Here is a 27,294-nt window from a genome sequence, read left to right on the forward strand (position 1 = left end):
CATCTCTGACCCAGTTGTAGGTACCTCTCCCCAGGCAGAGTACCTCCAGGCCTGAGGGAGGAAGAAGCTGCCTGCCTTACAGACCAGCATCCTTTTCTGGAGCCTGGACTAAACCAGAAGGGAATCAAGATAAAATATTGAGAGGGTAAGATCTGTAAGGAGTCAAAGGAGAGGGACCCAAAGAGGTTAAAACCAGCCCTGGAGAGGGAGGAAACAGCCCAGCTCCCAGTGAGTGCCAGTGAGAGAAGGGAGTGTCTGACCTCTCTCTGTCCCCTGAGGCACAACACCTGCACTTCACATGTGTTAGTGAGTTGATTCCTCCAACTGACCTTTGACAGTAAATACAGTTTGCCCCCAATTTAGAGATAATGAAACCGAAGCTCAGTGATATGTAGTGATGTGCTGTAGTGGTTCATTTTATACATCAACTTGACTGTGCCACAAAAGTACCCAGGCATTTGGTCAAACATGATTCTGAGTGATGTCTGGAAGGGTGTTTCTGGAAGAGATTAACACTTGAATCATAGACATAGTAAAGCAGATTGCCTTCCCTAGTGAGGGCAGCCCCCTCCAATCAGTTGAAGGCCTGAATAGAAGAAAAAGTTCTGACCCTGACTGCTTTCAAATTGAGATATCAGCTTTTTCCTGCCTTCAGACTTGAACTGAAACAACTGCTCCTCCTGGGCCTCGAGCCTGCCTGGTGGCATTTGGAACCACACCATCAGCCCTCTGGGACCTCTGGCTTGCTGACTGCAGATCTTGGGATCTGACAGCTTCCACAATCACATAGGCTATATCCTCATAATAAATCTCTTTCTGTATATATACTTCCAATTGGTTCTATTTCTCCAGAGAACCCTGACTAGTACACTTGCCAAGACCACATGGCTACTCTTTCCTCCTTCTGCCAATCCTTTTATCCACTCTCCTCCCTCCAAAACTTCTCCCTGTCCATGGAGCCTTTCCTGCCTGAGGGTGAGGCTGATCTCTCTCATCTCCCTTATCTGGGGCCCAGAAGCTGGCCAATCCTTGCCTCTCCATGCCCCCCTGAATCCTTACAGGGCCATTCTCATTGCAACTCTGACCCTGAGTTCTACACCCATCTGGGTGGTCCTGTCAGGGAGGGAGGGTCTTGGCCAAAAAAAAAAAAAAAAAAAGAGGCTGAAACAACAAGGTCCTACCGTGTAGCACAGGAAACTATATTCAATAGCTTGTAATAACCCATAATGAAAAAGAATATGAAGAAAATGTATATGTATAACTGAATCGCTATGCCGTATACTAGAAACTAACACAACATCGTAAATCAATGATATTTCAATGTTTTTTAAATGAGGCTGTGTGGAATGAATTCTCCCATCCTGTGCCACTACTCATGATGACCAAGATGTAATCATTCATTCATGTCACACATGTGTAGTTGTCTGCATGCCAGGCCTGTGTCCTACCAAGGTGGACAAGCCACAGTCCGGCCCTCTGGGAGCTCAGAGTCTCACACAGGAGATGGGCCGGCAAGAAAACATGATAAATGGTATGGAGAATGGCAGCAGGTTTTGCAGGGGCCAAAGGGGGCCAGGATGGAAGGGACGGCTGTCATCCCGGAGAGATGCCAGTGGCCTGGAATAGAAAGCGACACATTCAGAGTGAAGAGGAGCCCCAAGGCCTGCTCTCAGCAAGGTGGGCGGTGACTGGGCACCAGCAGAAAACCGGGACTGCTGCAGAAAGCACAAGACTCCAACCTGCGGAGATGGACAGGAAGGGGGGCTGGCGATTCCAGGAAGAAGTGGAGCTTCAGGGAATTATTCTGGGGAGGCTTTCTGGAAAGGGGAAAGAAAAGAGCTGGAGGGAGAGGTCTCATTGAGGGCTGAGGGTGGATACTGGGAGTTCTGAGGCAGGAGAGGCCAGGACGGATGGAGCTGACTTCATCCAAAGCCATGGCCAGCCAGGCAGGCAAGGCGACCAGCGAAGGCCCTCTGAGGCCTGCCTGCAGCGAAGGCCTTTGGAGGGAACTTGAAGGCCAACCCAAGACCTTGGGAGTAGGCAGCTGGCTTTGCATAGTGAATGTGGCCTCGGATGGCCCCACCCCATCCTAGTGTGCCCAGGGGAGAGCTGAGCCCTGAAGCTGGCCCTGCAGGCCACCCCCAGCCGCTCCAGGGCTGACCCCAGTGCGTCACAGGGAGTGACTCAAGCCCCAGCAGCAACAATGAGTAGGCCTGACGTCAGGCCGGGGGCTCCTGACAGCGGCCAGCTTGGCTGGGTCACCGGCACCCTGCCTGCTGACCCTCTCACCCGAACCAGGCACTGGGGGTGGTGAGGACCAGCTGATCCCTTCTGACATCTGCCCCCTGGAATCCTGGGCAGGGGCTCCTCCACCTCTCATCCTTTCTGGGATGTCACTCCCAGCCTCCCCCCACCCCATCTCCAAGGCAGAGGAAATGGCTGGGCGGACGAGAGAGTGGCAGAGAGCGTGAGAAAGAGGTGCCTCCCAGCCATCAGGCAGCCTCTAGACCTGGACTGGGCGGGAGGTGGCATATCTGCTGCCTGTCCCCCTGGAATACACGGGGCTCTGTCCTTCCACGTTGGGGAAGGGTGGTGTGTCACTTTCTCTGAGAAGATCTATGCGTTTGTCTCTCTGGCCAAGTTGGGGTGGGGCTTTATTTCTGTGTCTGTCCCGGGGGGAAGAAAGGGTCAATCTCTCCTTCCTGCAAGGTCTGAGTCTCTGTTCCTCTGGATGGTGTGTGAGTGTCTGTTGTTCTTTGGGGCAGAGGATTCTGCGTGACTCTCCTTGCTAAAGGAGAGGGCTATTTACCCCACCCCTAGTGAGGGAGTCTCTCCACCTACTCCTGGGGGGCTGCTTTTCTGTCCTCAGTTTCCTGTCGGGCGGGGATCACCTCTGTATCTATCCTCATGGTATCCCAGTTACCTGGGTTGGGGTCCAGGTCTCCTGCTTGGTCTCCCCCAAGGCTGGCCTCCCTGGGTGGGAGCCTTTCCCTCTGATGTGCCTGGACTAGGGCAGCAACAGTCAGCACCCGGCCCGGCTCACAGTTGGGCACTGCTCCCTGCTAACGCAGCATGTCCTGGGACAGGCCCCCCCCCCGCACTCCCCTCCCCGGCCCAGCTGCCACCCCCAGCCCCCACAGCCATGCCGGCATGATTTATGGTCCTGAGCCAGCACCTGGGTGAGACCTTGAAGAGACCTCAAATGGCTCCCCACCAGCCTAGCAGGGTCAGGGCCCAGCAGAAGGCAAAGGGGAGCTAGGGCAGTGGGCAGGACGACTGCAGCATGGGCTTAGGGGTAGGGGGGCTGGAGGTAGACGTCAAGGCCAGAGCCCCCAGGGCCCCATTGCCCTCAGGCAGCTCTGAGTCCAGCTGGGGACCCTGGAATGCACCAAACGTACCTCCTGCCCTCAGAATGTCCCCAGCTGGGTGGGGAAGGACATACTGGGGGAGTAGAGGAGGGTTTCCTCAGCCTTGCACTGGGTCCTCCCTGCCCTTACCACCGCGGGCTAGAGGCTTCTGAGTCGAGTCCCACCACGCAGTCTCGGCCTTAACCAAACAGCCCCCAGCCTGGGGCCAGGGCAAGGCTGGCAGCAGCCTGAGCCTGGAGTGGGTTGGAGCAGAGCTTTGGGACCATTCTGGCTGTTCCAGGGAGCACAGAGCAGCTGCCGGCCGTGATGTGGGGCTTCAAGGCCAGGCCCGACAGGGTAGCAAGATGGATGGACTGAGGCTCACCTCTTCAGCCTCATGTGCTGAGAAGGCCCAGCCGTCCTGGGCTCACTGCTAAAGTCAGGGGCTTGGTGGGTCTAGGGCTCATCCAGATTTAAGCTAAAACACCATGGGAATTCCCAGGCCCAGCTCTCACACGAGGGGGACCCAGCCCTGCCCTCAACCAGAACAGGTCCAACAAAGCTATCCCATGGACATGGAAGGACATCACCATGGACTGTCCACCACCACACAGTGGCCTCCCACCTCGGACAGGCTCTCTCACAGGCTCCCCTCTGCAGCCAGAGCTGGCTACCACACAGCCCGGTGCACTGGACACCCAGAACCAACCGTAAGGCTCAATTATCAGGTGGTTGCCTGTGCCCTTCAGAAGCTTCTCCGCCTCCTTGAGGCCGACCCAGGCCACGTCCTTCCATAACCACGTCCAGGTGTGAGGCAGCTTCCTCTGTCCCAGGGCCCAAGGAAGGGCCATCAGGCACAGACCCCTGGGGTGTAGAGCTCCCACTCAGACCCTAGACCTCAGAGCCACCATCCCCAGTCACAGTAGCACCTCCGGGCTGGGCCTCTGGGCCTGGACCTAGCGTGGGTGGGGTTGGGGGGAGACAGGGAGTCAGGCTTCCTGGGTCTCCTGTGAAGACAAACAGCAGGCTTTGAGGCCTTGGAAAATCCCGCCCGGGATTCCAGGCTCTGCCGGCGTCACTGCCTTTTGACTATTGTCCCCGACGGAAACGGCCCAGCCCCCGGGCCGCAGGGACAGAGCCGCCATTGTGAGGCCCCACCAGGCTCAATGCCCCCTTGTTCGCCCTCCCGGCCCCTAGCAAGACTTGAAGGCCAGTTCTTCCAGTTGAAAAGAAAGGGCCTGCCTCCAGGCTTCAGCCCTTGGGTGGGGCAGGGCGGTACTGGAGAAATCAGCCCCCCAACCCTGTACCCCAATAGCCAGGGTCCTGGAGAGGAGCCACCATGCATGGAGTGTCTTTTATTTACAAGACCCTGGGCAGGGATACCTGATGGTAAGTAGTTAGACACACCCAGTTCAGCCACTTAGAAGTCAAGTGACCTTGGGAAAGTCATTTCCTTTCCACTGAAATAAATTCTCCTCTTTGGTGAAAACAATAGCTGTTATTTATCGAGTGCTTGCTACATGGCAGGCACTGTTGGAAACACTTTGTATACATTCATTAATGTGGTCACTGTAGTAACTTTGTGATATAGGTACCACTATTTTCCCCATTTATAGACGAAGACACTGAGGCACAGAAAGGTTAAGTAACGTACCCCTGATTCCACAGCCAGTAAGAGCTGGAGCCAAGATTTAATGCCAGGCAGTCTGGTTGTCGAGTCCTTGCTCTCTGCCACTCTGCTGTGTTGCCCGCCTGGAAAGTGGGGTAATCACGCTTTCCTCATATGGTGGTGTTGAGGGCTGGGAGTAACAAGCATCATATGAAAACAACCTAGTGGGTGATGGGGCATGATATGTGGTAGCTACTATCATGACTATGGGGCCTAGATACCTATAGGGACCAAATTTCTCCATTGCCCTCTCCTTCCTGACCCCTGCACCTTTCTCCTTCCCCAGGGGCCTGCCCTGTGTTCCACATCCATCTGCGACCCAAAGAAAGAGGGACTCTGACCAGCCACAGCTGGTGGGAGATTTCCCAGCAAGCTCTGCTCCTGGCCAGAGTACTGCCTCCAGACTCACTTCCCCACGGGACAGACAGGGAAACCAAGGCCCAGTGAGGAAAAGGGGTACCTCAGAGAGCAGCATGGAGTTGGAGGCAGGGCAGAGAACAGAAGCTGATCACCCAACCACCCCACCCCACCCCCACCTTGCCAGGTGCCACTGCTGTGACAAAGGCTGTTTCAGGGTCCCAGGGCGGAGGGTGCCGGGACACACGCTTGGAAGTCCACATTGGGGGTGTCGGGGGGGTGGTCACCATGCAAGGGCCCAGGACTCCCCAGCCTAACCACACATGGACCCTTCAGAAGACCTGGGGCTGGACTGTCTTCCCAGAACTCCAGGACGGCAGGTGGTTGGGACTCCCTGGGAGAACCTGCAGGCTGGGGCCGGAGCCTCGGGGAAGGGCCTGGCTCCTGTTCTGCTTCAGAGCAGAGCCTGTTTTGTTGAACTTCCATCCAGGAAGTGCTACCCTCATCCAACCAGTTCCCAAGGGCCGTGGAGGTGGAGGATCAGGGGCCCTGGGCCAAAGATTGTGAGGAATGGGTGCGAGGGACACTGCTCCAAGGCTCCTACCGGGTCCTTGAGTACAAGATGAGGCTGCCAGGGTACTGAGCACAGTGAGGGGCTGGACCCTGCCTGGCCGCCAGCCACCTTGGACCTCAGGGGGTTAATTTATGCTCATGTTTCTCAAGAGTGGGTGCTTGGTAAGAGTAGAGACCCTGCACCCCACCCGTCTTCAAGTCCAAGTCTCTGGGGTAGAGCCTAGGAACGTGCACTTTAAGCCACCTGAGCATCTGATGAGCTTGGGGGGTCGGAGAACCTACGAGGGGGCACCTTGGCACACATAGGAGCCTCAGAACAATTTTCCTCCTAAGAGGGCAAGGGCCACCATCAACCTGGATCCTGTTGCTGGGTGCTAGGCACGTGGAGAGGAATGCTGAAAATGGGGATGGAAAAACCTACACTGAGGAACTACAGCTGCTACTGTCATTCTGGGCTGCCCGGTCCCCAGTCCTAAACTGAGCACCACCCAGCCCTCCCACAATCCCAGCAGCCTGGGGGGTGGGGGGGTCCCTCCCCGTTTTACAGATGTGGAAGTCGAATTAGAGCCCATTGCCCCAGGTTAAGAACTTAGAGCCAAAGCCGGTGCTCTCACCCCTGGGAAATGAGCTGAGTAAACTGAGGCCTATTAGCTCAGGTTGGTAACATCCACGATTTATGGGGAGCCACCTCTGTCGCTTTTGTAATTATGAGGTGTGCCAGAGAGGGAGACAGGATCCCAGCTTCAGCTACATGTCTATTTTTTATTCAATATATTAAATATATTAATCAGAAAAGTCACATACTATAAATTCAGGAAAATACACAAATATAAATGTCAGAATCTGTCATTTGTCTTCCTCCTAGAGTGAGTTTATGTACATGTGGAAGGAGGCTGGGAAGAGAAAGCAAGTAGGAGGAGGCTGGGAAAGGCGGGCCCAGGCCGGTGGGGGCCCCCTCCCTCCCCTCCCAACCCGGACTCCCACCTCAACCTCTTCCTTCCTGTATTTACAGCAGCATTCGGCTTATTTACAGCATGGCGGTGTGTGTGTGTTAAAAACGGTTTATCTTACAAAAACATGAAGGCCAGGGCTGGGCTGGGGGGGTAAGACAAATAGTAGGGGTCACCCCGTGAATGCATTCCCCTCCCCCAGGGCGTGAGCTCCCTGCCGACCTCCCAGGGCAAGCGGGAGAGAGCCGGCCAGTCTGTAGCTCAGGCCCGGGCCGGGGGTGGTGCTCCGGAGGTCCGTGGGCCATGGGCTAAAAGGCACGTGGGGTGGCGTCCGAGCGTACATACACAGTGCACGCGTGTTCCCGGGTTGGGGTCAGAAGGGCAGTGTGTCCATAAAGATCTTGTCCACGATGGGCGGAGGGGGCACCAAGTCCTCCAGCTTGAGGTAGAAGATGCGCTGCAGGCCCTGGGTGCACAGGGTCCGCAGCTCGGGCAGCTTGCCCAGCAGGCGCGACAGGCAGCTGGCCGGCTGGGGCTCACCGGCCTCGGCCGAGACGTGCTCCTTCAGGCAGCTGGCGATGCGGTTCTGCAGCTCCTCAACGCGCCGCGGCTCCTGCAGCCCGTGCCGGTCTGCGGGAACGGTGCAAAATCAGCCACACAGCTGAGGACCAGACACCCCTGAAGACCCAGCCTCCCCCAGAGCCCCCAACCTGCTGTCACTGACCATCTCCTACACCCCTCTGCACTTTGCAAAAGCACGTTCACACACGTGAGCCCATTTCTGCGCCCCATCAGGGGCCCAGGAAGGCAGTAATGCTCATTAGCCTCATCTCCCAAGTGAGAAACTGAGGCCCAGAGAGGTTAAACGATTTGTCTAAGGTCATTGAAAAAAACTCTAAGCAGGCTTTCTGACTGGGCCAGTGTTGTTTTATTGTTTTGGGGGGTTTTCCCCCAGGCTGTTGTGAGAAGTCCCAGGTTTGAGCAGCAGTGTTGTAGACACCACCACCAGAGTAAGCAGCCCTCAAAACCCTCCACTCTGTCTGCAGCCTACAGTGCCTTGGATTTTGTCCTACAGTTTTTTGTCTTACGCAGCTTGTGGAATTTAAATTTTAAAAATTAAGTGAAAAAGAGATGGGGGCAGGTTCTGGTGCTTTAAAGAATAAGGAGATCTGAAAACCTCCACATTTAATACCAAAAAGTCTATCCTGCATAATTATATTGCCATAAAGTACACAGCAAGTGTGGCTCATCTGTCCTGTTAGGAGTCAGGGTAGCAGTTACCCTCGGGGGAGCTGATGGCTGGAAGGGGCACAAGGAGGGGTTCTGGGGCACTGGTCACATCTGTTTCTTGATCTAGGCGCTGTTTATGTGCCTGCGCTCAGTTTGTGAAAACTCCCTGTAGATAACATAGTTAAGATTTTAAAAACAAACCCTAACTTTAGGCCACACATGACACTTACAGTCAGGATCCTGGGTAGTCTGGGCTAATTCACAGGCTGGCTGAGCTTTGCAGCAGCTGCAGCTCAGCCTGAACCCCGGTTCTGCTGCCTACCAGCTGTGTTGCCTGGAGCCGTGCTGGCCCCGCTCTGCACCTGGTCAGCCTCCCTTCACAGTGTGGGGGCCCAGGAAGCTCCAGATGCCAGCCCGCCCAGGGCCAGGCCCTTAAGCCCTCCCCATCTCCCCAGACTGGGCACTCACCTGTGATGAGGACGAGTGCAGAAAGGCAGGCGAAGGCAGGGATGTCAACAACCAAGCTGTGCAGGGACCGAGAGAAGGCCAGGATGCTATCGATCCAGTCCCCGAAGCCTCGGGCACACTGCAGTCGGTGTAGCACCAGGCCTGAGCAGAAGATGAGCTTCCCCTCAGCTGGCTTAGACCTGACGGCCAGGAACACAGGTGACAGTCAGCGAGGCTCGAGGGCAGGGCAGCAGGGTGGCAGGGCGAGGGCGGAGCGGACAGCGGGAGGCTCACCGGTAGGCCAGGCGCAGGATGAAGAGCTCCAGGAAGGCTGAGTCCAGCAGCAGGTCCTGGTCACCCGGGGACAGCTCGGCAAAGCCTGGGATCTTCTCGGCCCACTTGCGGATAACCTCCAGGGAACCGGAGAGCAGGTCGTAGAACTGCTGCACGTCCCCAGCATCCTCCTTCCCGAAGTGGGGCAGGACCAGCTCCTGGAACTAGGGGGCAGTCCCCGGGGGGTCAGCACCCCAGGGAAAAGCCCCGCACCAAGGCCGCCAAGTACAGCCATGTCATGCCCTTGGATGCCAGGTCCCAGGGGTGAGCAGAGCTGAGATTCCGCCCATGCGCAGTTGCCAATTCTTGCCTATTAACCCAGGGCTGTGGCTGCTGGAGGGAGCACATTTTTCTAATTGGCCACCACCCAAAGGGGTACATTTTTCCATCTGGTCAGCTCAGAGGGGCCTCCTCTTTTTTCAATGTGTGGAACTTGGGGTGGAGAGGGTTCTAATATGTAGGAAGGCACTGAATGTGGGGTGGGTGGGGCCTCACCTTGGAGTAGTCCAGTTTGGAAGTGCTGGGCCCTGAGTCCAGGTGTGCCCGGACCAGGGAGGTGAGGAGATGGGCAGGGGAGGCGTCTGGGGGCTGCTTGGGCTTTGAAGGGAGCCGTCCCCGCCGCCCCTTCAGGCTGTCTGTCCGGACAACTGCAGAGAAATGGGTAGACGTGAGGGAGGAAGGGACTCAGCCCCGGCTGTGCACACCCATGCTGGGAAGTACCCCGAGTCCAAGGACCTAGAGGCTCCAAGATTGAAGGGGCCCTTCAGGGACCTCCCCCACCACAAGGCAGGCAGGTGGAGTGGAGGTGGGGGTGAGATAAGGCCCAGCCGTGCTCCCATCTGTGGCCCACGAGCACAGATGTCTGGGGAGCTCTGCCTGCCCCACCCGGCTCAGGCCCACCTCTCTCCCGCCGAGTGGGTCCCAGCCACCCACCTTCCTTCACCATGCCCACAGCCAGGCACTTCTGGAAGCGGCAGAACTGGCAGCGGTTTCGCCGCCTCTTGTCCACAGGGCAGTCCTTGTTAGCCAGGCAGATGTACTTGGCATTTTTCTGCACTGTGCGCTGGAGGGGGGGGCGACACGGAACAGGCTGTCAGAGAATGGGGTGGGGTGGGGGGAGCCCAGGGGAGGGGACCGTCCAGATCCTACTGCCATCGCAGACAAAAGCGCTCTCTGTTCACAGCTATTTTTCTAACATTTGGGTGGCAGGGGAGGGAGTGATGGAGGGGCGGGGGGAGGAAGAAAAAAGTCTTGGGGACACTGGGTGAGGGTTCTGCCTCAGAAGGAAGACCCTCAGAACACAAGACTAGGGGCAAGGGGCTCCTCGGCAGCCCAGACACCTATATTTCTTAAAATGCCTGTGTCCACCAGCCCCTTCCCTGGGGCAGACTCAGGAGGGCTGAGGAGGGGCTGGGGGTGGGGACAGGAAGCTAAGCAGGCACCCAGAGTTGGGACAAACACACAGCCTGTTCCCAAGTCCACCCCCAGCCCTCAAGCACCAAGCCCTCTTCCCAGATCCTTTCATCTTGTGCCAGGAACACGAGTGCCTGGGGCCCCCTTCCCACCAGGACCTTGAGTGGGGGTAGGCCAGGCAGGGGAGAACCAGAGGCTGGTCAACAGAACTTCCCCTCCTGGGTACCCCTGCAGCCTGCACCTTCTGCCCAAATCTCACCCCTCCCTCCATCTTTCTACAGTCCCACTGGCCCTGCATGCCTCAGTCCCAGCCCCCTGCCATCTATGGGTCCCCAGGACAGTGGCCCACCTGGCAGACCTGCCCTCTTCCTAAAGGGCAGGACTTGTTGGGAGGAGAACCCAAGGGATGCTACCACAGACCCCGCTGGGGTAAGAGAACAGCCTAGCCCACTTTTCATAAAAAGCGACACCCAGGGCAGCCCAGTACCTTGAAAAAGCCCTTGCAGCCCTCGCAGGTGCGGACGCCATAATGCTGGCATGAAGCGTTGTCCCCACACACAGCACAGCGGCCCTCGCTTCCACCTGGAGCCCCACTCCGGGCCTTGGCTGAGCTCACGGGTGCATCCAGCATCCCCGAGCCATCAAGGTGTGGAGAAGTGGGCACCAGGCCTGGGAAAGCTGTTGGCATGGAATAGCTCTCTCCCTCTCCCAGCTGGTGGGCAGCCTGTGAGGGGAACAGCTTCAGGGGGCTTTGGGCCAGGCTGGGACTGGGACCGGTTGGGGGGCTGAAGGAAAAGAAGGCTGGTGGCTGGGGGTGCCCAGAAGCCTTGGGCAGCTGCTCTGTCCATGCCCGCAGGCCTTCATAAGTCTGGCTGGGTGAGAAGGGGCCGAAGGAGCCGTCCCAGGGAGAGAGCTGGGGTGGCTGGAAGCTAGGCGTGGACGGTGACGGAGCTGAGCAGGGACTGCCATAGTAGTCAGAGCCGCTGGAGGACAGGGTCTCATCCAGGGGGCCGCTCAGGGTGCCAGGATAGCAGCCGTACACCTGGAAGTCCTCGAACTTGAAGGAAGCAGAGGCAGGGGAGGTGGCCGACGATGAGGATGTAGAGGAGGCCGAGGAGGAAGCCGAGGAGCACGGCTGGGCTGTTCCTGGCAGCTGGTAGAGGAAGGTGTCAAACTCCCCTGTGTAGCCGTCCATGAAGGTGCTGAAGCTGGGCAAGGCCGTGGGGACAGCGGGGGCCGCCTCGGGGCTGGCCAGGTCCATGTTGGGCTTGCTGAGCTCGGGGGTCAGGGGGTCGCTTGCCAGGTGGTCACGGGCTCCTGGGCTTGGTGCTGGTGTCCCATATTGGGCTTGGATACAGGGCATCTCTGGAGAGGGAGGAGACCAAAGGGAGGGAGGGGGGAGTCAGTAAGAGAAGCCTGAAGCCTGACCTCTAAGTATAGGCCCCTGAGCAGCCAGGTGGCAGGAATCCCAGCCAGACATGGGACACTGAGGCGTTAGGGCCATGGCCCACCATGGAACTCAGGAATCCTGGCCCCAAACCAGAGCACCATCTCAACCTTCATGTCATAAAGCCCCCAGGCAATGACCCAGCAAGAGTGGGCTCAGTCGGAAGGCCAGCCACACCCCAGCAGCCTGGGAACCCTAGGGAAGGCATCCGGCCAGCATTTCTCTGCTGGAACAGGGGAAAGCTGTGTTCCTCCGGCCCCCTGCCCCTCCCTCACTGGGTAAAGCACGGGTCGGGGCTGGGAGAAGGGTGGGTGGGAGAGGCAGACAGGCAAAGTCTGAGCCCGGGGAGCAGATACGCTGTTCCTCTAACCTGGCACTTCTGGGAATACTCCCAGGCAGGGGCCCAGCCTCTGCAAAACCTCCTTTCCTCCTCCCCACACAGTGCCTGGGCAGAAGGACACCCTGAAAATGGAAGAGGAGCTGGGAGTGAAGTTCCAGCTGCCTAAGAGAGCAGCCTATGCAGTGATGAGCCTGTCCCCTCCATCCCCGCGCCCCCCTTACATACTGAGCAAAGGCTGTAGATCCTATGCTCACCCCAGTCCTGCCATCTGGGGATGGGTACCCACTCTGCGCTGCCTGGGATGCTCCCAGAAGCAAAGAGGGCGGGAGCCCAGTCTCCTCACTCAGTCCCCAGCTCCCCAAGGGATCGGGTAACCTGGCTCCAGACCTTTAAAGGCCATATACCTGGAAGGGGGAGCATAAGGGAGAAGACAGCAGCCCCGTGGACTTCCAGGAGAATGGGCAGTTCTGAAGAAAAATTTCTCTGCTACCCCCAAAGTATTTCTCCCTGTTATTTCCATAAGAGAACGCAGAGGCCAGCAGAAGACTTGATATGGCTATGCAGCAGGGAGAAGGAGCCTGTTCGTGGGCGGATGGAACCCTGGGTCCCTCCACTAAAGAGTGTCTGTGCCCTGATGAGTCCACGAGTTCAGGCGAAGAGGGTTGCACCCTCCAATACTGAGAAGCCTGAAGAAGCAGACAGAGCATCATTCGGGGGGATCCTTAAGTTCAAGATCAGTCAAAAACTAACACAGAGGGGGCTCTGGAACAGTTTCCCATCCTAACTCCTAGCCTGGGGTCTACATGACCCCAGGGCTCATGGGTCAGGGAGGGAGGCTGAGTAAGAAAGCAAGTTGGAACAAAGAGTGCCATAATCAAGGGGGATAACAGGAGGGGGCAAAGGCTGGCATCACTTCCTGGCCAAGATCCCAGGGAGTTCTCTGATTCTAGCCTTTCTCCCACCTCCTTGGCCCTTGACAGGGCAGCTCCACCCATGGCCTGACACTCCCACTACCATCCCAGACAACAGAGCCCCTAGAAACTCTGGCCCCACCCACTCAGTGGCACCTGTCCACAGGCATATAGCACCTGCAAGAGATAAGGGTGGCCACGTCTGCCTGCACTAGGACAGCCTGGGCAAGGGATGGATTTGGGGTGGAGAAGGAGAGGCAGCAGCTAAGCAGGGCTGGGTGTTCCAGCCTTATTCAAATACCGTTTCTCCACTTGGACGTCCCACACCCGGATCAACGCCCCCCCCCCCCCCCGCCAAACTACCCCTGACTCCTGGCTTCCTGCAGGTACTTAATGACACAAGATATGGACCTACGTCTAGCCTTGTGGTGGGGGGAGCGGCAAGGAGGAGGAAGAGGCGGGGTTGAAGGAGGGGGCAAGGAGAATCAGGCTTCAGGCAGGTCCTGGCAACAATGTGGTTTGCACCTGTTATGCTGAACAAGCCTCAGGCTGCACCCTACCTGTCTGATCCAACAGAGACTATGGGGGAGGGTGTATCCTCTAGGTGGTACTACACCAGAGACTGAAACATTAGCAACTCCTATCCGGGATCCCTGAGGACCAGGGTTTCCACCCTCTCTCTCCCTCTCCCTCTCCCTCTCCCTCTCCCTCTCCCTCTCTCTCTCTCTCACACACACACACACACACACACACAACACCAGGGTTTCCACCTCTCTCCCCCCCCGCCCCCTACTGACACACACACACACATCACCAAGCTACAGCAAAAACAATCTTCCCAGTGCTTCCAGAGACCCTGCCCCTAAGAAGACTCCTTTATTCCAACACACAGTAGCAGTGTCCCTCCACAGTTCAGCCACCAATACTGGCCATTTGCTTCGGCAATCCAGACTTCTCCTAAGATAGTTCAGGCAGAAACTTTGGGCTGAGGATCCCTACAAACTAAGCGACAGCCTCTTAAGTGTTAAGAAAACAACTAGGGGCAGGGACAAGCTAGGAAGGAGTCCCTTTTGGAAATCTAATCCTTGTAGGAGTCAGATCTCAGCAGCCCAAGTTCTGTGCACCTTCTCCCCCACCCACTACTCAGACCCCCATCAGCACTTAAGTCCCCGGCGCTCTGTGCCTACTAATGGACCCTAGGAGACTGAACTCCAGCCAGCCTACTACTGAACAAGTCCCCACAGCTAGCAACAACCTAACCCTCTGTGGCTTTCACCTTGCACAGACACCCCCCGCACCCAGCAGACTCCAGTCCGATCTGGGTCCTCATTCCGTTCCAACCACTAACCCCCAACGCCAGAGCTGCATCCTATACCCGCCCTCCTTCACGCTGACCCTAAAACATCCTTTCTGACCGTGCGAACATCCATCTCCTTTACGCAACAACCCCCAGAAAACAAAATAGAGAGCCCTGCTGAGGTGCACGCTCTCCGTAGGGCACCTACCCGTCGGCTCCTGCTCCCCCTGCCCGGGACCAGCGCCCCAAGTCGCAGCCTGGTCCCGCGTGCGCTCCTGCGATTCTGCACACTCCCCCAACTTTCGCAGCCTCCACCACTGGGACTCCCGGCCGCGCAGGACCCAGCTCTTAAGCGCTCCGTGACGCATGGGGAGGGGCGGGGGCGCCACTGACGCACGCGGCCCGGCGAGCTTTGGCCATACAAGGGCGCGGGGGGCGGTGCGGTTCCGGCGGGAGGCGGCCAGGGGGAGGCGCGGGGACGGGGAGCCCGAGGGGGCGGGGCGAGAGGGGGGGCCTGGAATGTCTGCGCGCGTGACGCACGCGGGGTTCCATTGACGCAGGGAGCGCGGATTGTTTGATCTATAAATAGTCCCCTCGCGCCCGCCGCGCCGGCTAAAAATAGCAGTTCGCGGACTTGCAAGGCTCCCCCAAGCCAGACCCAGGACCCGGCCAGGGGGCCGCAGCGGTCGAAATAACTGACCAGAGGGCCAGAGCCGGAGAAGGGGGCGCTCTAGCGCGCGGCCGGCCGCGGGGCTTCCCCCGACGAGGATCTCCGGCTGCTCCCGGGAGCCACAACAGTGTCCGGCTCCGCCTTTGCACCCACCCCAGACCTTCCCGCCAGCCTAGGGTGTCCACTGCCCTGCTGGGCGGCCCGGGCAGGCCTAGCGCTGGGACTGGTAACTCAGGGACGCACCCCAGGGAACCTGCGCCCCCACCTCAGCCCCAGCGCTGCCAGTGCACTTGACCCATCTGCCCCAGCAAGGTCTCGGGCTGAGAGGTTGCCCCAGGGACGTCAGACACCACACTACTCCCCCCACCCCTCGCACCCCCCCTTATTCCCTCCCCTCGGTTTCTCATGCAAAGTACCTTCCGGAGGGCAGGGATTCGCTAAACCCAAGATAGGCCAATGGGCCGTGCTTCACACGGTGAACTTGATTTCTCACCACTACGCTCGCCAGTCCCTGACAGAGTGAGAGCACTCTGGTTGGGAAATTACCGAATTTCAGAACCGGGTGGAGCCTGAGAAATATTTTCAAATTTGTGCCGACTCTTCCCCATTTTATAAGTAAACAGGCTCAGAAAAATAATGGCATTTGCTCAAGGTCACACAGCAAGGTGGTGGCACACTGGGGTGGAACTCCGCCACTAACTACATCTCTAGGGGATCTCTTCACACCCTCCCCGTCTATGATCAGGGAGTACGCACCCTCCCACCTCGTCTCCAACACCAGTGGAGAGAGTCACCTGCCCCCAGGAGCGCCCTGGCAGGGCTGCATCCGGGCATCTGCAGCCTTCCCCAGGCTGGCTGGCACCCCTCCCCACTTTCTGCCCGAAGTCTGGGGAGCTCTCACCTGCTAGATAAGAGAGAAAGGCTACTATTTAGGAGAAGAGAGCCCCTCCACCCACCCCACCTCAGCTCCCCGGTAAGCTCACACTGAGCCTGCACCCACGGACCCCACTCTCAGGTCATCCGGTCACCCTCCAGCACTTCCCTCTACCCTTGAGGCACTTCCTGCTCCTCACTTCTCCTCTCACCCGCATCTCAGTTTTCCCACCCTCTGGTCTCCAACTTTTACTTCTGCCCACTCAAAGGTCCCGCCAGCACCTCAAACTTCACCCATTCCAGACAGAGCCTGCCATGTCTGAACTCCCTGTCCGCCACCTCATCACTGCTCCTGTTGCCCCACATGCAGCTTTCCATTTGTTTCTGAAATTCTATTCTGGAATCTATCTTGGATCCCTGTTCCTATTGCCAGCCATAGCCCATGCCCCACTGGTGCCTGAAGGCAGCAGACCAGCTGAGTGAGGCCAGTGACTTACTCCTCTCCTTGCCCACGCCCATTAAGATAATGCCCCTTAACCAGCTTTCTCCCCTTTCCAAACCCTACTGTCCACCACGGATGGAGCAGTCTTCATGTAACACCAGTCTCATTCAGTGATCCCTTCAGGACCTAACATAGCTCCCCCATCTCAGCGTACAGTCTCAGCGAGGATTGGTCTTCAGAGAGCTCCGGACTTTCCTAACCATCTTCCGAAGATCCTTCAAGATCACCTGGGTGAAGGGCAAGTGTGGGCAGGATGATGTGAAGGGACCCGTCCAGGATCCCCACCCTACTTCAGCCAAAGTTTTGTTTTTCTTTGTCTTGGGCTTTTGCATAGGATTATACTTGGGGGAAAAAAAGGATGGATTCAGGAATAGATAGATAGATAGATAGGGATATAGAGAAATATAGATAGATAGATATACATATCAGATATATCAAATATATATATATTTCAAATATATATATATAATATAATTCATGCCCTCCCATTTTCCAGATTAGAGGCCAGAGGAGCTGCACTTTGCTCAGGAGCACAAGCAAGTCTGGATTGATTTCCTCACCTAGCCCCCCACCCGACCCTGCGATGCCTCCCCAACCTCTTCGGGGCCTTTCTCAGAAAATAAAAATAATTCTGATATGTTAGCAAAAGGTGATTAGCCAGGTCAGTGTTCTTCCTGCTTATCCTCACCAGCAAAAATAGGTATATTAGCTGCACCCTTAATGGCTCTTTGAGAGCTGAGCCCACCTTGAGCCCTAGCACCCCCTTTCTCCCCCACCACTTTCCATTTGTAAAAAGCAACACAGACCATCCCTACCCTCTCATGGGAGGCCCACCCAGGAACCCCAGGGAACTCAAGTGTGATGAGGAGCTGTCCAGGCCCCCAGCCTAAATTTCCACATCTCAGCATCTAGCCTTCAGATCTGTGCCAGCAACCCTGGCCCCACGTCCCCGCGAGGCTGCAGGTTTGGAGGCTTCAGTCTTGCTGCCCCAGAAGCAGAGGGAGAGAGGGCAACTGCAGCTGCCGCCTGGCCATGCTTGTGGAGCCAGGGGATGCTGGCGGCTCTGAGCACAATACACTCTGAAAATAAGGAAATAAGGAGAAAAGGGCAGAGTTCCTCTTGGGAACACAGCCAGGGAGAACCTAGCCTAAGACAGAGGGGAGGGAGGGAGAGGGGCTTGGGGACCCCGGGCCTCATCCCTGCTGGCCCTCCAGGGAGGGTGGCTTGGGGCTCTGAGGGAGGTGGAATCCAGCTAAGGTGGAACTCTTGAAAAAAGCCATAACTGATGCAGACTTTGGGAGGCTTAGTACATAAGCTGGTCCAAGGCTGGATGGAGAATCCAAGGAGACACCCCTTCAACCCCAGTCTTTAAGAGCAAGGTCAGAGTAAACAGCTCGTTGAAGGAGAGGTAGGAGGCAGGCAGGGACAGGTAATGATGGGAGAGGTGTCCAAAACTAGAGGTAAGGACCAGAAGGTAAGGCAGGGTGGTGATAACACAGGAAAGGCTAGGAAAGATGCTGTATTGGAGACAAGAGACAGCTGCTCAAGGTCAGGCTCCCACTGCACAGCATAGCCCACCAATCTGCCCTCATCATCCCCAGCTCCCTGCTGCCCAAATATCAGGACCCTGGGCTAAACGGTCCCACCACCCATTGGGCACATTGTTCCTCTTCCTTCTACTCTAATCCTATTGATCCTCTAAGACCCATTAGACTCATATTCCACCCTCCTGGACCAGCCTAACTCAAAAATTAACACCTTTTCACTGGAGGGTTTGGGGGCAGGGGGAGAGGAAATACCAATCACAGGTCAGACTTCAGCCCAGGCACTTCACATGGATTCTTCCACTTAATCTTCTCCCTAACTTTCCAAGTTTGGAATTACCACTCACATTTTATATAGGAGGAGATGGCAGCTTGGGGACAGGACTCAGACTCAGGTGCCCCAACTCCCAGTTCTGTGCTGGACCTACTGCCCTTGACTCTGAACTCCAGAGCTGTGGCTTCTGGCCCCGAGAGCCTTGATCCTTACAAGTGCGCCACAGAGACAGGTACACATATGACCTGTAAGTTGAAAACAGCAGTGCCTACGAGGGGGTCTTTGGGGGGACTAGAAACATTCCAGTTTCTAGTTGGACAATGGTTGCCTGGGTGTGTTCCCTATGGAAAAGTCATCAAATTATATACTCTTAAGATTTCACACCTATGATTTGTATGTATGTTACACTTTCAGAAATAAAAAGTTTATTTACAGAATCGCCAAGCATATTTATTCAAATCGATGCAGATGCTGCTGGAATTTATGGGGTACAGACTCATTCAAATGTGTGCTCGTGAAATCACAGAGAAACAGTGGCTGTTTCTCATTATGTATTGGTTCTATCAACACATACTCCAAGCACAGCTCCAGTTAAAGGGAGGCTGCGTATCTGACGTTAGAAAGGGGTCGTCTCGCAGTGTGTTTTCTGAACCACTCACTAGGCCCTGGTCCCTGCTTGTCAAATCTGATGGGACCCAGGGACTTATGTGCTCATAAGGGGGATCCCTTCATGTATCTTTGACAGTAAATAGCCCAGGGCAGGCCCCAAATGGGCAGCCAAAGTGCACCATCGTCCCCCAGCCAAGACAGTGGGCGTGGAAGTGGGTAAATAGGAGATGGAGGAAGTGGAACTGCACAGCCCCTTTCTCACGCTCCCCCCTAGGCTGGCCCCCACCTCTGCTGAGCAGAGGGCAGGAACTTGCCCTACTTTCACCAAGAGCATCCCCACCCATGGGCCTCCACGCCCTTCCCGCGGGGTGGGCAGAGGGAATGAGCTCTGCCTCCTCCCCCTGAGAAGTGGCCCCGGGAGCTTCCCCTCCTTAGCCCCAGGACCTATCACCGGCCCTGACCCAGCCACTTCCTCTTCCTGCCCTGGCAGCTGGCAGGATTTGTGCTGCAGGCAGGGAAGCTCTGCCTACTGCCCCAGGGGGCTTCCATGGACAGCTTTGGGAACTGGAGGTGTAGGGTCAGGCCCAGGCCTGATCTCCTGACCCATGCCCAGGCCCCGCCATGACCACATGTGTCGTCACCTCCCCAAGAACAGGCGCCCAAGGACATGGGCCAGTCAGCTAGCACCCTCCACTTCTCACCCCAGCCCCCAACAGAAGCAAAAGATACAGGAACTGTCAGAGGCATCTCTGACCAGAAGCCAGCAAGGCTGGTGTGTGACCCAGGGCCAGTCCCTTGCCCTCTCTGAGATCGTTTCCTCATCTGCCCAATGCTGACAGCATCACACACAAGTCGCACTGCTGGGAGAATTCAATTTGCTAAGAGAAGGGGGAGGCTCAACATTGAAACAGGAGCACTGTCTGGGGGCTGGGGGGTGGGCAGGGAAAGGAGATGCCAGGGTTGCCAGCTCGACTAGGGAGCCGGCACTGCCCATCCTTCTTCAAGAACTAGAGATAAATAGTAACCCCATCCCCACCTCTTCGTCTCCGGGGCTGAGAGAGCATGTCCAGACATGTGGCTCCCTTCAGCATCAGGGAAACTCCAGACTGTATGCAGCAAGTGCTCAATCGATACTCTAAAGAAAGCTGGTTAATTAAGGAAGTCAGGCCTCTCTCCACAGAGGTTATCTTCAGCCTGGTGATTTCTTAAGCCCCAACCCCCTCTCAGGCCAGGAGAAATTCAGATACAGCAGAAAAGAATAGGATTAGACTTCAGGAAGAACATCCAGACAGAGCTGGAAAATGTAGACAAGATCACGGAGCTCCTTGGGGAAAGGGTGGCTCGCGCCTCATTTGCACCCTCCTCAAATCTCCTTCCGTACCCCTCAGCCTGCTCAGCTCCTGGCCAGCTCCTCTCTCCTCCACCCTTGGAGGGTCTCCCACCACCTTGCAGAACATCAACAACCCATCAAATTCTCCTGCCCCTGCCCAAGGTCTCCACCCAGCCTCACTGGGCAAAATTTCAAATTCCAAAATAAAAACCCTCTGATAACGAGCCCCAGCCGGAAAGACTGATGCATTTTCCTATTGTTAAAGTATTTTTAGTCACAGGCTCTGGATTCATTTAGAGACTCACGTTCAGAAAGGGGAAAAATATTTTTTCGAGAACCGACAAGGAGAGCACAGAGCCTCCCACGTAAGGAGCTCCACTTAATCCACGCCGGCCGAAGCCCTGGCCCGGCTCCCAGGGAGCGTGTTTGTGGCAAGCTGGTTGGCAGACTTGCCAGACCTTGCTCCAGCCCTGCTTCTCAGGCACCAAACCAGCTGGGAAGCCAGGCAAGGAGGGCAGGGCAGGGGCTGAGGGCTCCGGAAAGTCAGGCTGAGGGTTTGGACCCCCAGTCCTAACCAGCTGGGGGCCCAGGGATCCTACTCAGGGACCAGTGCCCAGGTACCTGACTGACACCCAGCTCACTTCAGCATCCCTCCCTAGCCTGATCAGACCTTGTCCAAGCTGGGTCGATGGGAGAGGAGGACTGAGACACTGCTGCAAATCTCTGAGGAAGGAGAGAGATGGCATGATTTTTATCACCTATTTCCACATCTCTTGGTTCTCAAGTACAAAATGGTCCATGTTCAACTCCCATCATCCAAGTACAGTCAAGTCTTTACTCTCATGCCTGTAGAGGGTCAGCCACCCTTGCCTCCTCCTCCATCCCTCCTCTTCTTAAGGCCAAAGGAACCACAAAGTAGACAGTCAGAGTGGAAAAAGACCCAACAGCCCAGCCCTGATAGCTCGATTTCCCCAGCCCTAAGACTCACCAGTTTCTTCCACACGATCTGCTTTGACTCTCAGAGGTCCTGGACAACTGCACCAAGGGAGAATCCCAGTGTTGGTTAGGGACTCTTCCTGGTGGCCTCAGGGAGCCCTGTGGGAAGAGATGTGACTGCCCAGTCAGCCTGTCTGCTGGCCGAGGCTGTGCACCAGCTGAGTGGGCTCAGGACGTGGAGCTGTCTCCAAGCCAGAGCGTCCTCCCCTGTTTATATAGCTGAAACTAGAGCCAGGCTCTGGGGACAGGGGGAGCTGCCTTGGAGCCCTCTTGGCTGAGGCCTGACTTTGGCTCAGGTCAGCAAGAGCCCAAAATAGTCAGCTGACGGGAGACCCGGCGTGAGCGTGACCCTGGGTCCATGCCCAGGCCTGGCAGTCAGGTGCCCACGTCACAAGACCAGCAGCTCTAGCGCTCACGGGGCCCCCGTTGGCAGCCCCTCGGGGTGGCCTTGGCAGCGGATCTGTCATGGGAATTCCACCCAACCACCAGCATCACCCAGACAACGGACTGAACACGAGGAATTCTGCCCCGAGCCACTGCGTACCCAGAGGGAAGGCTAGGTGCTCAGGAGGCGGGGTCTGAGCTGAGGGAAAGACACCTGGCCTGATGCTGTCATCTTCACTCACGTGCTTCTCAAGTCCAGATCTCTGGTCGACCAAGGACACCTGCCTCTCCTTACAGTGATCCTCTTCCTGCCCCAGCCCAAGGTTGGTGGCACAGAGCCTGCAGCCAGCAGGAGGCCAGGTGCATACCCAGCCCAGGCCCCGGAACAGGAGGCCATGCTACCCAGGGCTTCCCCTCCTTCCCTCCAGGCTCAGAGGGCTGGACACCCCACCCTCCCCACCCCAGCCACCTTTCTGGGACTCTCTGTAGTCTGAACACCAACTCCACATGAGGCAATAGTGTTTGGGGGTCAGGGGGGATACTGAGCCAGATCCTGTTTTATCTGGGGATTTCTCAAGGTCCGAAGGAGGCTGTTGCTCAGAGATGGCCCTCTGCTTTGGGGAAGGAAGAAGGGAATCACAGGGTCCCTGTGCAGGGCGCCAAGCTGAACTCTAGCTCTCTCAGGTAAACACAGTAATCAGGCCTATGGTGCCCTTGCCCCACCTCCATTATCTCAAGTCCCCAGGAAAAGGCCTGGTGGAAATCCCATTTCCACACTCCACCCCTCACCCACAGACAGCTTGTGCCTTCTCTGGAACATCCTCAGACAAGGAAGGTATGTCCAAGCTGACCAGACTTCTGGGCTTGCCCGAATCCAGGAGACCTGCACTCTAAGCTTGGCTCCAGACGTCCTCCATGTAGGACCTTGAAAAGTCCATTCTCCCCTCTCTAACTCAGTTTCTTCTTCCCCAGGAGGAGGAGGGGAGCTAGATGGCCAAGGATCTCTCTAGCAGTGGCCCCAGGCCTGAGATTTTCCCTCTCACAGGTGCTGGATGAACAGTAGAAGGTCCGCCCCTGCCCTTTGTCAGCAAGACCCTCCCCATACATAGAGGCACCTCCCCACACCAGACTCCACAGGACCTACCGGCCTGCCACAATGGCAACAGGGTCGTCATCACCCTACCAGGGAGGGATGGGGTGGTCCCAGCCTTCCCTTCATGCACTCCCTGGTGCAGTGTCTAAACCCTAGGAAAAAGCCAGCCTTCCATGCCCCAGGTCTGCCCCACTCGACTCCCAGCCTGGCCTTGAGTTACCCAACCCCACCCCAGCAGCTTCCTGAAACCAGGGACATGTTGTTCCGGGAGCAGCTGTCATCCCCCACAACCCCCTGTCACCCAGCCCCAGAGCCCCCAACCTGTCCTGCTCACAAAGTCAGGCTTCCCCCTTCCCCACCCCCGCACCACCCCCACCATTGAAGAAATCAGATCTCCCCGTGTCGCTGAGCAGCACCTTGCCTGCCACCTCTGCAGGGTTTCCCCCTCCATCCCCCAAACCACATCCGCTTCAGACAGCTCCACATCCACCTCTGCCCCCCAACCCCACCTGCTCGGGGCCCCAAGGGTGCACAAAGGGCAACAGCAGGGCACTTACCACTCTGGATGGACTGACAGACCTTGAACAACACTCAGCCATCCCTTGGGCCTTCAGGGCCTGGCAGAAGGAGCTGACACCAGGGAGGGGCTGGGGCTGGCCTCTGTCCATGGTGGAGGCCTACAAAGGGAAAGTCAGTGTGAGTGGAGAGAAACCAGCCAGCAGGGACTCCCATTCCCTGGAGACAGCACAGCCAGAAAACACAGGAGTGGGAACAGAGGCAGGACTCAGGTCACTGGGGTGATAAAGCCAGCCCAAGGACCTCCCTGAGCTGGGCGTTGGAGGCTGGGGGCCCATGTCCCAGGTGAACAGCTCCTGGGGATGTAGGGTGTGGCCAGGAGCAGCCAACAGCATCTGGGCATCTCAGAGCCACGGAGACACATTCTAGTGTCCAGCCCCTTAGCCTCACACCCCACTCCTGGGTGGGGTAAGGGGTGTCTCATTCCAGCTCCCAGCCCCCTGATGTGCACAAAAGGGCATGTTGTAGACAGAGAAAAGGGAGCCATTGTGAGGACAGAACAGAATACCCCTCTCTCCTTAAGGGGCTCCAACCTGACCCCCAAAGCCTCAAAGGCCCCCACAGGGCAGGGGCTCCATGCCCCCATCTCCAGGAAGCCCAGCCTTCTAACCAGAACAATGGAAACTTGCAGAAAATCTTTGAAGGGACTCTAGTCACAAAACAGGAAGGTCCAGCCTGGAGGAGTGGCTAAGAGCATGGATGCTGGATCACTGTTGCCTGAGATCAAATCCTGACTCCATCACTTGTAACCTGGGGCAAATTACATAACCTCTCTGTTCCTCAACTAGAAAAATGGCAATCTGTAATCAACATCTCTATAATTAACAACCATAAGGTTATCATCAGGCTTAAAACGTGTTAATGTGTGTAAAGGACTTACAACAGTGCTGGATATGTAGATGTGGTATCGTTATTAGGAGAAATGGCTAATAAAAGCTGATCCCAGACCCTGGTCCCTATTCCAAACCACTTCTGGGCACCTGGCCTCTACTTCCAGAGCCACCTGTGTGTGCCACCCCTCTAGCCTCTTCAAGCTCTCCTCCCAACCCCGCCAGTGTCAAAGCCTTCAGTCAGGGCAATCCAGACCCCTGACTGGGGTCTCCTTCCCTTTTCCCACCCCTCCTCAGCACTCTCCTATCTTGACAGGGCCCCACAGTGAGGGCAGAACAGCCAAGGCTTGGTCTTCCTCGGTTATTGGGCTGCCCTTCAGGTTGAGATGAGGTCTGGGGAAAGAGAAGTAGATGCTTCCACACTGGGAGGTAGAGGGAGTACAGAGGAGGAGGCCCCAGGTGGTGGATGATGGGCTCCTGACTCCTAACCCAGGGTCCACAGGCTAAGAGGAGCTCCTCTGGCCCATGGTACCCAGATTCTCCTCTTACAGAGCTCCCAGTACCCAGTGTCCCTGTGGGTATAATGGGGAGCAGGTAGTGAAGGAGGGGAAGGCAGTCTGGATCATCTGGAGGGCTTCCAATCCCACAGAGAAGGCAAAACTAAGCTTCAAACCTGGCCAGACCCACAGGCTACACCTGTTTCCCAGAATGACACAGTCATCTCCCCATCTTTCCATACCCCAGACACAGGGTCTGCAGTCAGGCCCTAGCCCCCACCCCCAACCCCCCATGAACAGTGGGAGACCCCAGAAAGAGCAACCCAAGATCCCTGGGCCCCAGGAGGTAACACTGGGGGCCCAAATCCAGGTCAGTTACAGTCAGCACTGTGCAGAAGGCAAACTGGCTGAGTGGGAGCGGAGAAGGAGAAAATGGTAGCCTCCCAATGGAGTGGGAGCAACAGGCCAGACTTCAGTACTGAACCCCTCCTGAGCCTCCTTCTCACTGTGCTCCAGTCCCATGGGCTTTATTTCCCAACTCAGAGCCTTTCACATTGGCTGTTCCCTCAGCCAGGAAAGTCACTGCCCACGATATCCATATGGCGAGTTCCTTCTCATCAGTCAGGTTTCCACTCCAACTTCACCTCCACTCCCACCCTGCCACATTAACCTATCTTTATCATCTCCAATAGGACCAGTGTTCATTTGTTCACTTGTCTGTCTCAATCACTGCAGAGTTCCGTCTCCAAACTAGAGCTTAGCACTAGCAGGTACTCAGTAAGTACGGGTGGAATAGAGGAGAGGAGCACTCACACATGCCTGCATCAAAACTGGGCTGGGAGGAGGGTCAGTCAGTGACGAAAGAAGGTGGGGAGGACATGCAGCTAAAGAGCTGTCCCTTCATTCCAGGACAGAATCAGTCTGAGGGTTCTTCCCTATGCTGAGTCACAACTGACTCAAGAGCCTCCAGCCCAGGGCCCCCCTGAAACCTCCTCCTTCTCTTCCTATCAGGTATGTGAGTCTTTTCTTAACTAAACTCTTTGCAGCAGGACATTGCTGACAGACCCTCTGCAGCCCTGATAGCTTCCTGATGGCATATAAACTCTGCACTGGCCAATGTCCTCACCCAGAAATAAGCATATTACTATTATCAACAACAACAACAAAAGCTAATATTTGTTGAACATCACATGCTAAAGATATATTACTAAGCACTTTACATGCATGTTCTCATTTTAGCCTCACCACACTCTGAGGAAGGGATTATTATGATGAACATTTTACCAAGGAGGAAACTAAGGCACAGCAATGTTAAGCAACCTGCCCAAGGCCACACAGCTGGCAAGTGACAAAGCTGGGATTAGAACCCAGGGAGCCCAACCAGGGAGCGCAGGGCCAGGCATCACCCTTCCCTCCTTGGACCTGCTTAGTGGGCACCGAGCAGTTTGACAGCCAACACCAGAGAGTAAGTGGGAAACTCCAGGACCTGGGTAGCTGGATTGAACTTCTCAGCTAATTTTCTTAACTCTAGCACAGGCCTCAACATTTATAATCAGTCACATTCACCCTGGTAGCCTTGGTCCATCCTTCTGCTTGGCTGCCATCGCTTGAAATCTTGGCTTTATCATACTATACACTTGGCATTGTCATTCCTCTCAGCTCTAGGTCACTACAAAGAGTCAGCTGGCTTTCCTTTCAAGTCATCATCCAACTCACTAGGAGTAGGTCTAGCACCACGCCTGAAGCCACCACTGGAGCTTCCAGCCAGGCTGTTATCAGTACCCTAATCCATCAGCACCCCCCTACCTCTGCCCAGCCTTCCTTTTCCCAGCACGCCCCTAGTACTAGCCCCAAACCCAAATTAATACTCCACTGGAAACCACTGTAAATGCCACCTCTGCAGCATTTCTAATCCCAGGTCCACTCCTGACTCCACGAGACGGCTTCCAGGCTCGGTTTCTCGGCTCAATCCCACGAAGGGGTTGCACCGGGCAATCCTGGTCCTTCCCGACTCCCCAGTCCTGGTAGCCGACCTCCCAAACTCCTGGGACCCGTTCCCCGCAGCCAGTGGGGAAATGGAAGGAATTTCTCCGGCCTGGCCACCTCCAGCATCCCTCGCGGGCCAAACCCCACCCTTGGCGGGCTGGGGCGAGACAGCGCTGGCCGCCGCGCTCGGGGGCTGACTCGGAGTAGCCGGTTCCGCCGGGAATCCAGTCCCTGCCCCCCGCCCGCGATCTCCGAGCAGGACTCCCGGTGCAGTCCCGAACCGCCGCCACGCACCTGTGCAGACCCTACTCTTCCCGGGCCTCTCCCGGGGTCCTCCGCGTCCCCTCCCCAGCCCCCTCACCTGGCCCGGCAAACCCTGCTCGCCTCTCCGCCCCCGCCTTCCGGGGTCGCGCCCCCGCCGGCGGGTGGCGGCTCGGCAGCGCCAGGGCGCCCATGGCCGGGCAGCCGGGGGTCGCGGGGGCCCCCACCGTGGAGCCGCCGCCGCCTCGCGCTCCTGTCGCCGCGCCGCCGCGGCCCCGCGCCCCCCGCCCCGGGGCAGCCCCCCGCCTCCCAGTTCCGGCTGCGGCCGCGCCCCCCGCCCCTGCAGCCCGCGGCCGCCCGCGCTGCCGTCCCAGACCCCGGGCGCGCCTCCCCCGGCGGGCGGGCGGGGACCGTGACGCGCGCCCATTGACGTCTCCGGAATCCCGGCGGCGGCTGCCGACGCAGCCTCATCAATGGGGCTAAAAATAGAGGCGCCCGGAATAGCCGCGAGCGCCCCGCCCCACGGGCCCCTCTCCCCAAGCCTCGCCGCACACC

The 27,294-nt window shown here is 56.9% G+C and overlaps 1 protein-coding gene and 1 long non-coding RNA gene across 4 annotated transcripts; one reads left to right on the forward strand and one right to left on the reverse strand.

Moving 5' to 3' along the window:
- Nucleotides 1–6,688: 6,688 nt before the first annotated feature.
- On the reverse strand, nucleotides 6,689–27,021 carry NR4A1 (nuclear receptor subfamily 4 group A member 1). Of its 3 annotated transcripts, XM_072972770.1 has the most exons (9): nucleotides 26,840–27,021; nucleotides 23,147–23,266; nucleotides 21,105–21,211; nucleotides 10,807–11,684; nucleotides 9,840–9,969; nucleotides 9,402–9,553; nucleotides 8,868–9,070; nucleotides 8,595–8,773; nucleotides 6,689–7,526 (listed from the first exon to the last, which is right to left on the reverse strand). In XM_072972770.1, the coding sequence occupies exons 4-9, from the start codon at nucleotides 11,680–11,682 to the stop codon at nucleotides 7,270–7,272; spliced, it is 1,797 nt and encodes a 598-aa protein (XP_072828871.1). In that variant the 5' UTR covers nucleotides 11,683–11,684; nucleotides 21,105–21,211; nucleotides 23,147–23,266; nucleotides 26,840–27,021; the 3' UTR covers nucleotides 6,689–7,269. The 3 variants fall into 3 exon arrangements, with proteins under 3 accessions (XP_072828871.1, XP_015093625.1, XP_006203064.1); XM_015238139.3 differs by lacking the exon at nucleotides 26,840–27,021 and having other exon boundaries at nucleotides 23,147–24,747; XM_006203002.3 differs by lacking the exons at nucleotides 21,105–21,211; nucleotides 23,147–23,266; nucleotides 26,840–27,021 and adding an exon at nucleotides 14,523–14,653.
- LOC140700421 (uncharacterized) lies at nucleotides 15,784–17,007 on the forward strand. Its single transcript, XR_012078809.1, has 2 exons — nucleotides 15,784–16,597; nucleotides 16,856–17,007. It is a non-coding gene; the product is annotated as an uncharacterized lncRNA (long non-coding RNA).
- Nucleotides 27,022–27,294: the final 273 nt, after the last annotated feature.

This window comes from Vicugna pacos, chromosome 12 (assembly GCF_048564905.1).
Source record: "Vicugna pacos chromosome 12, VicPac4, whole genome shotgun sequence".
Lineage (NCBI taxonomy): Eukaryota > Metazoa > Chordata > Mammalia > Artiodactyla > Camelidae > Vicugna > Vicugna pacos.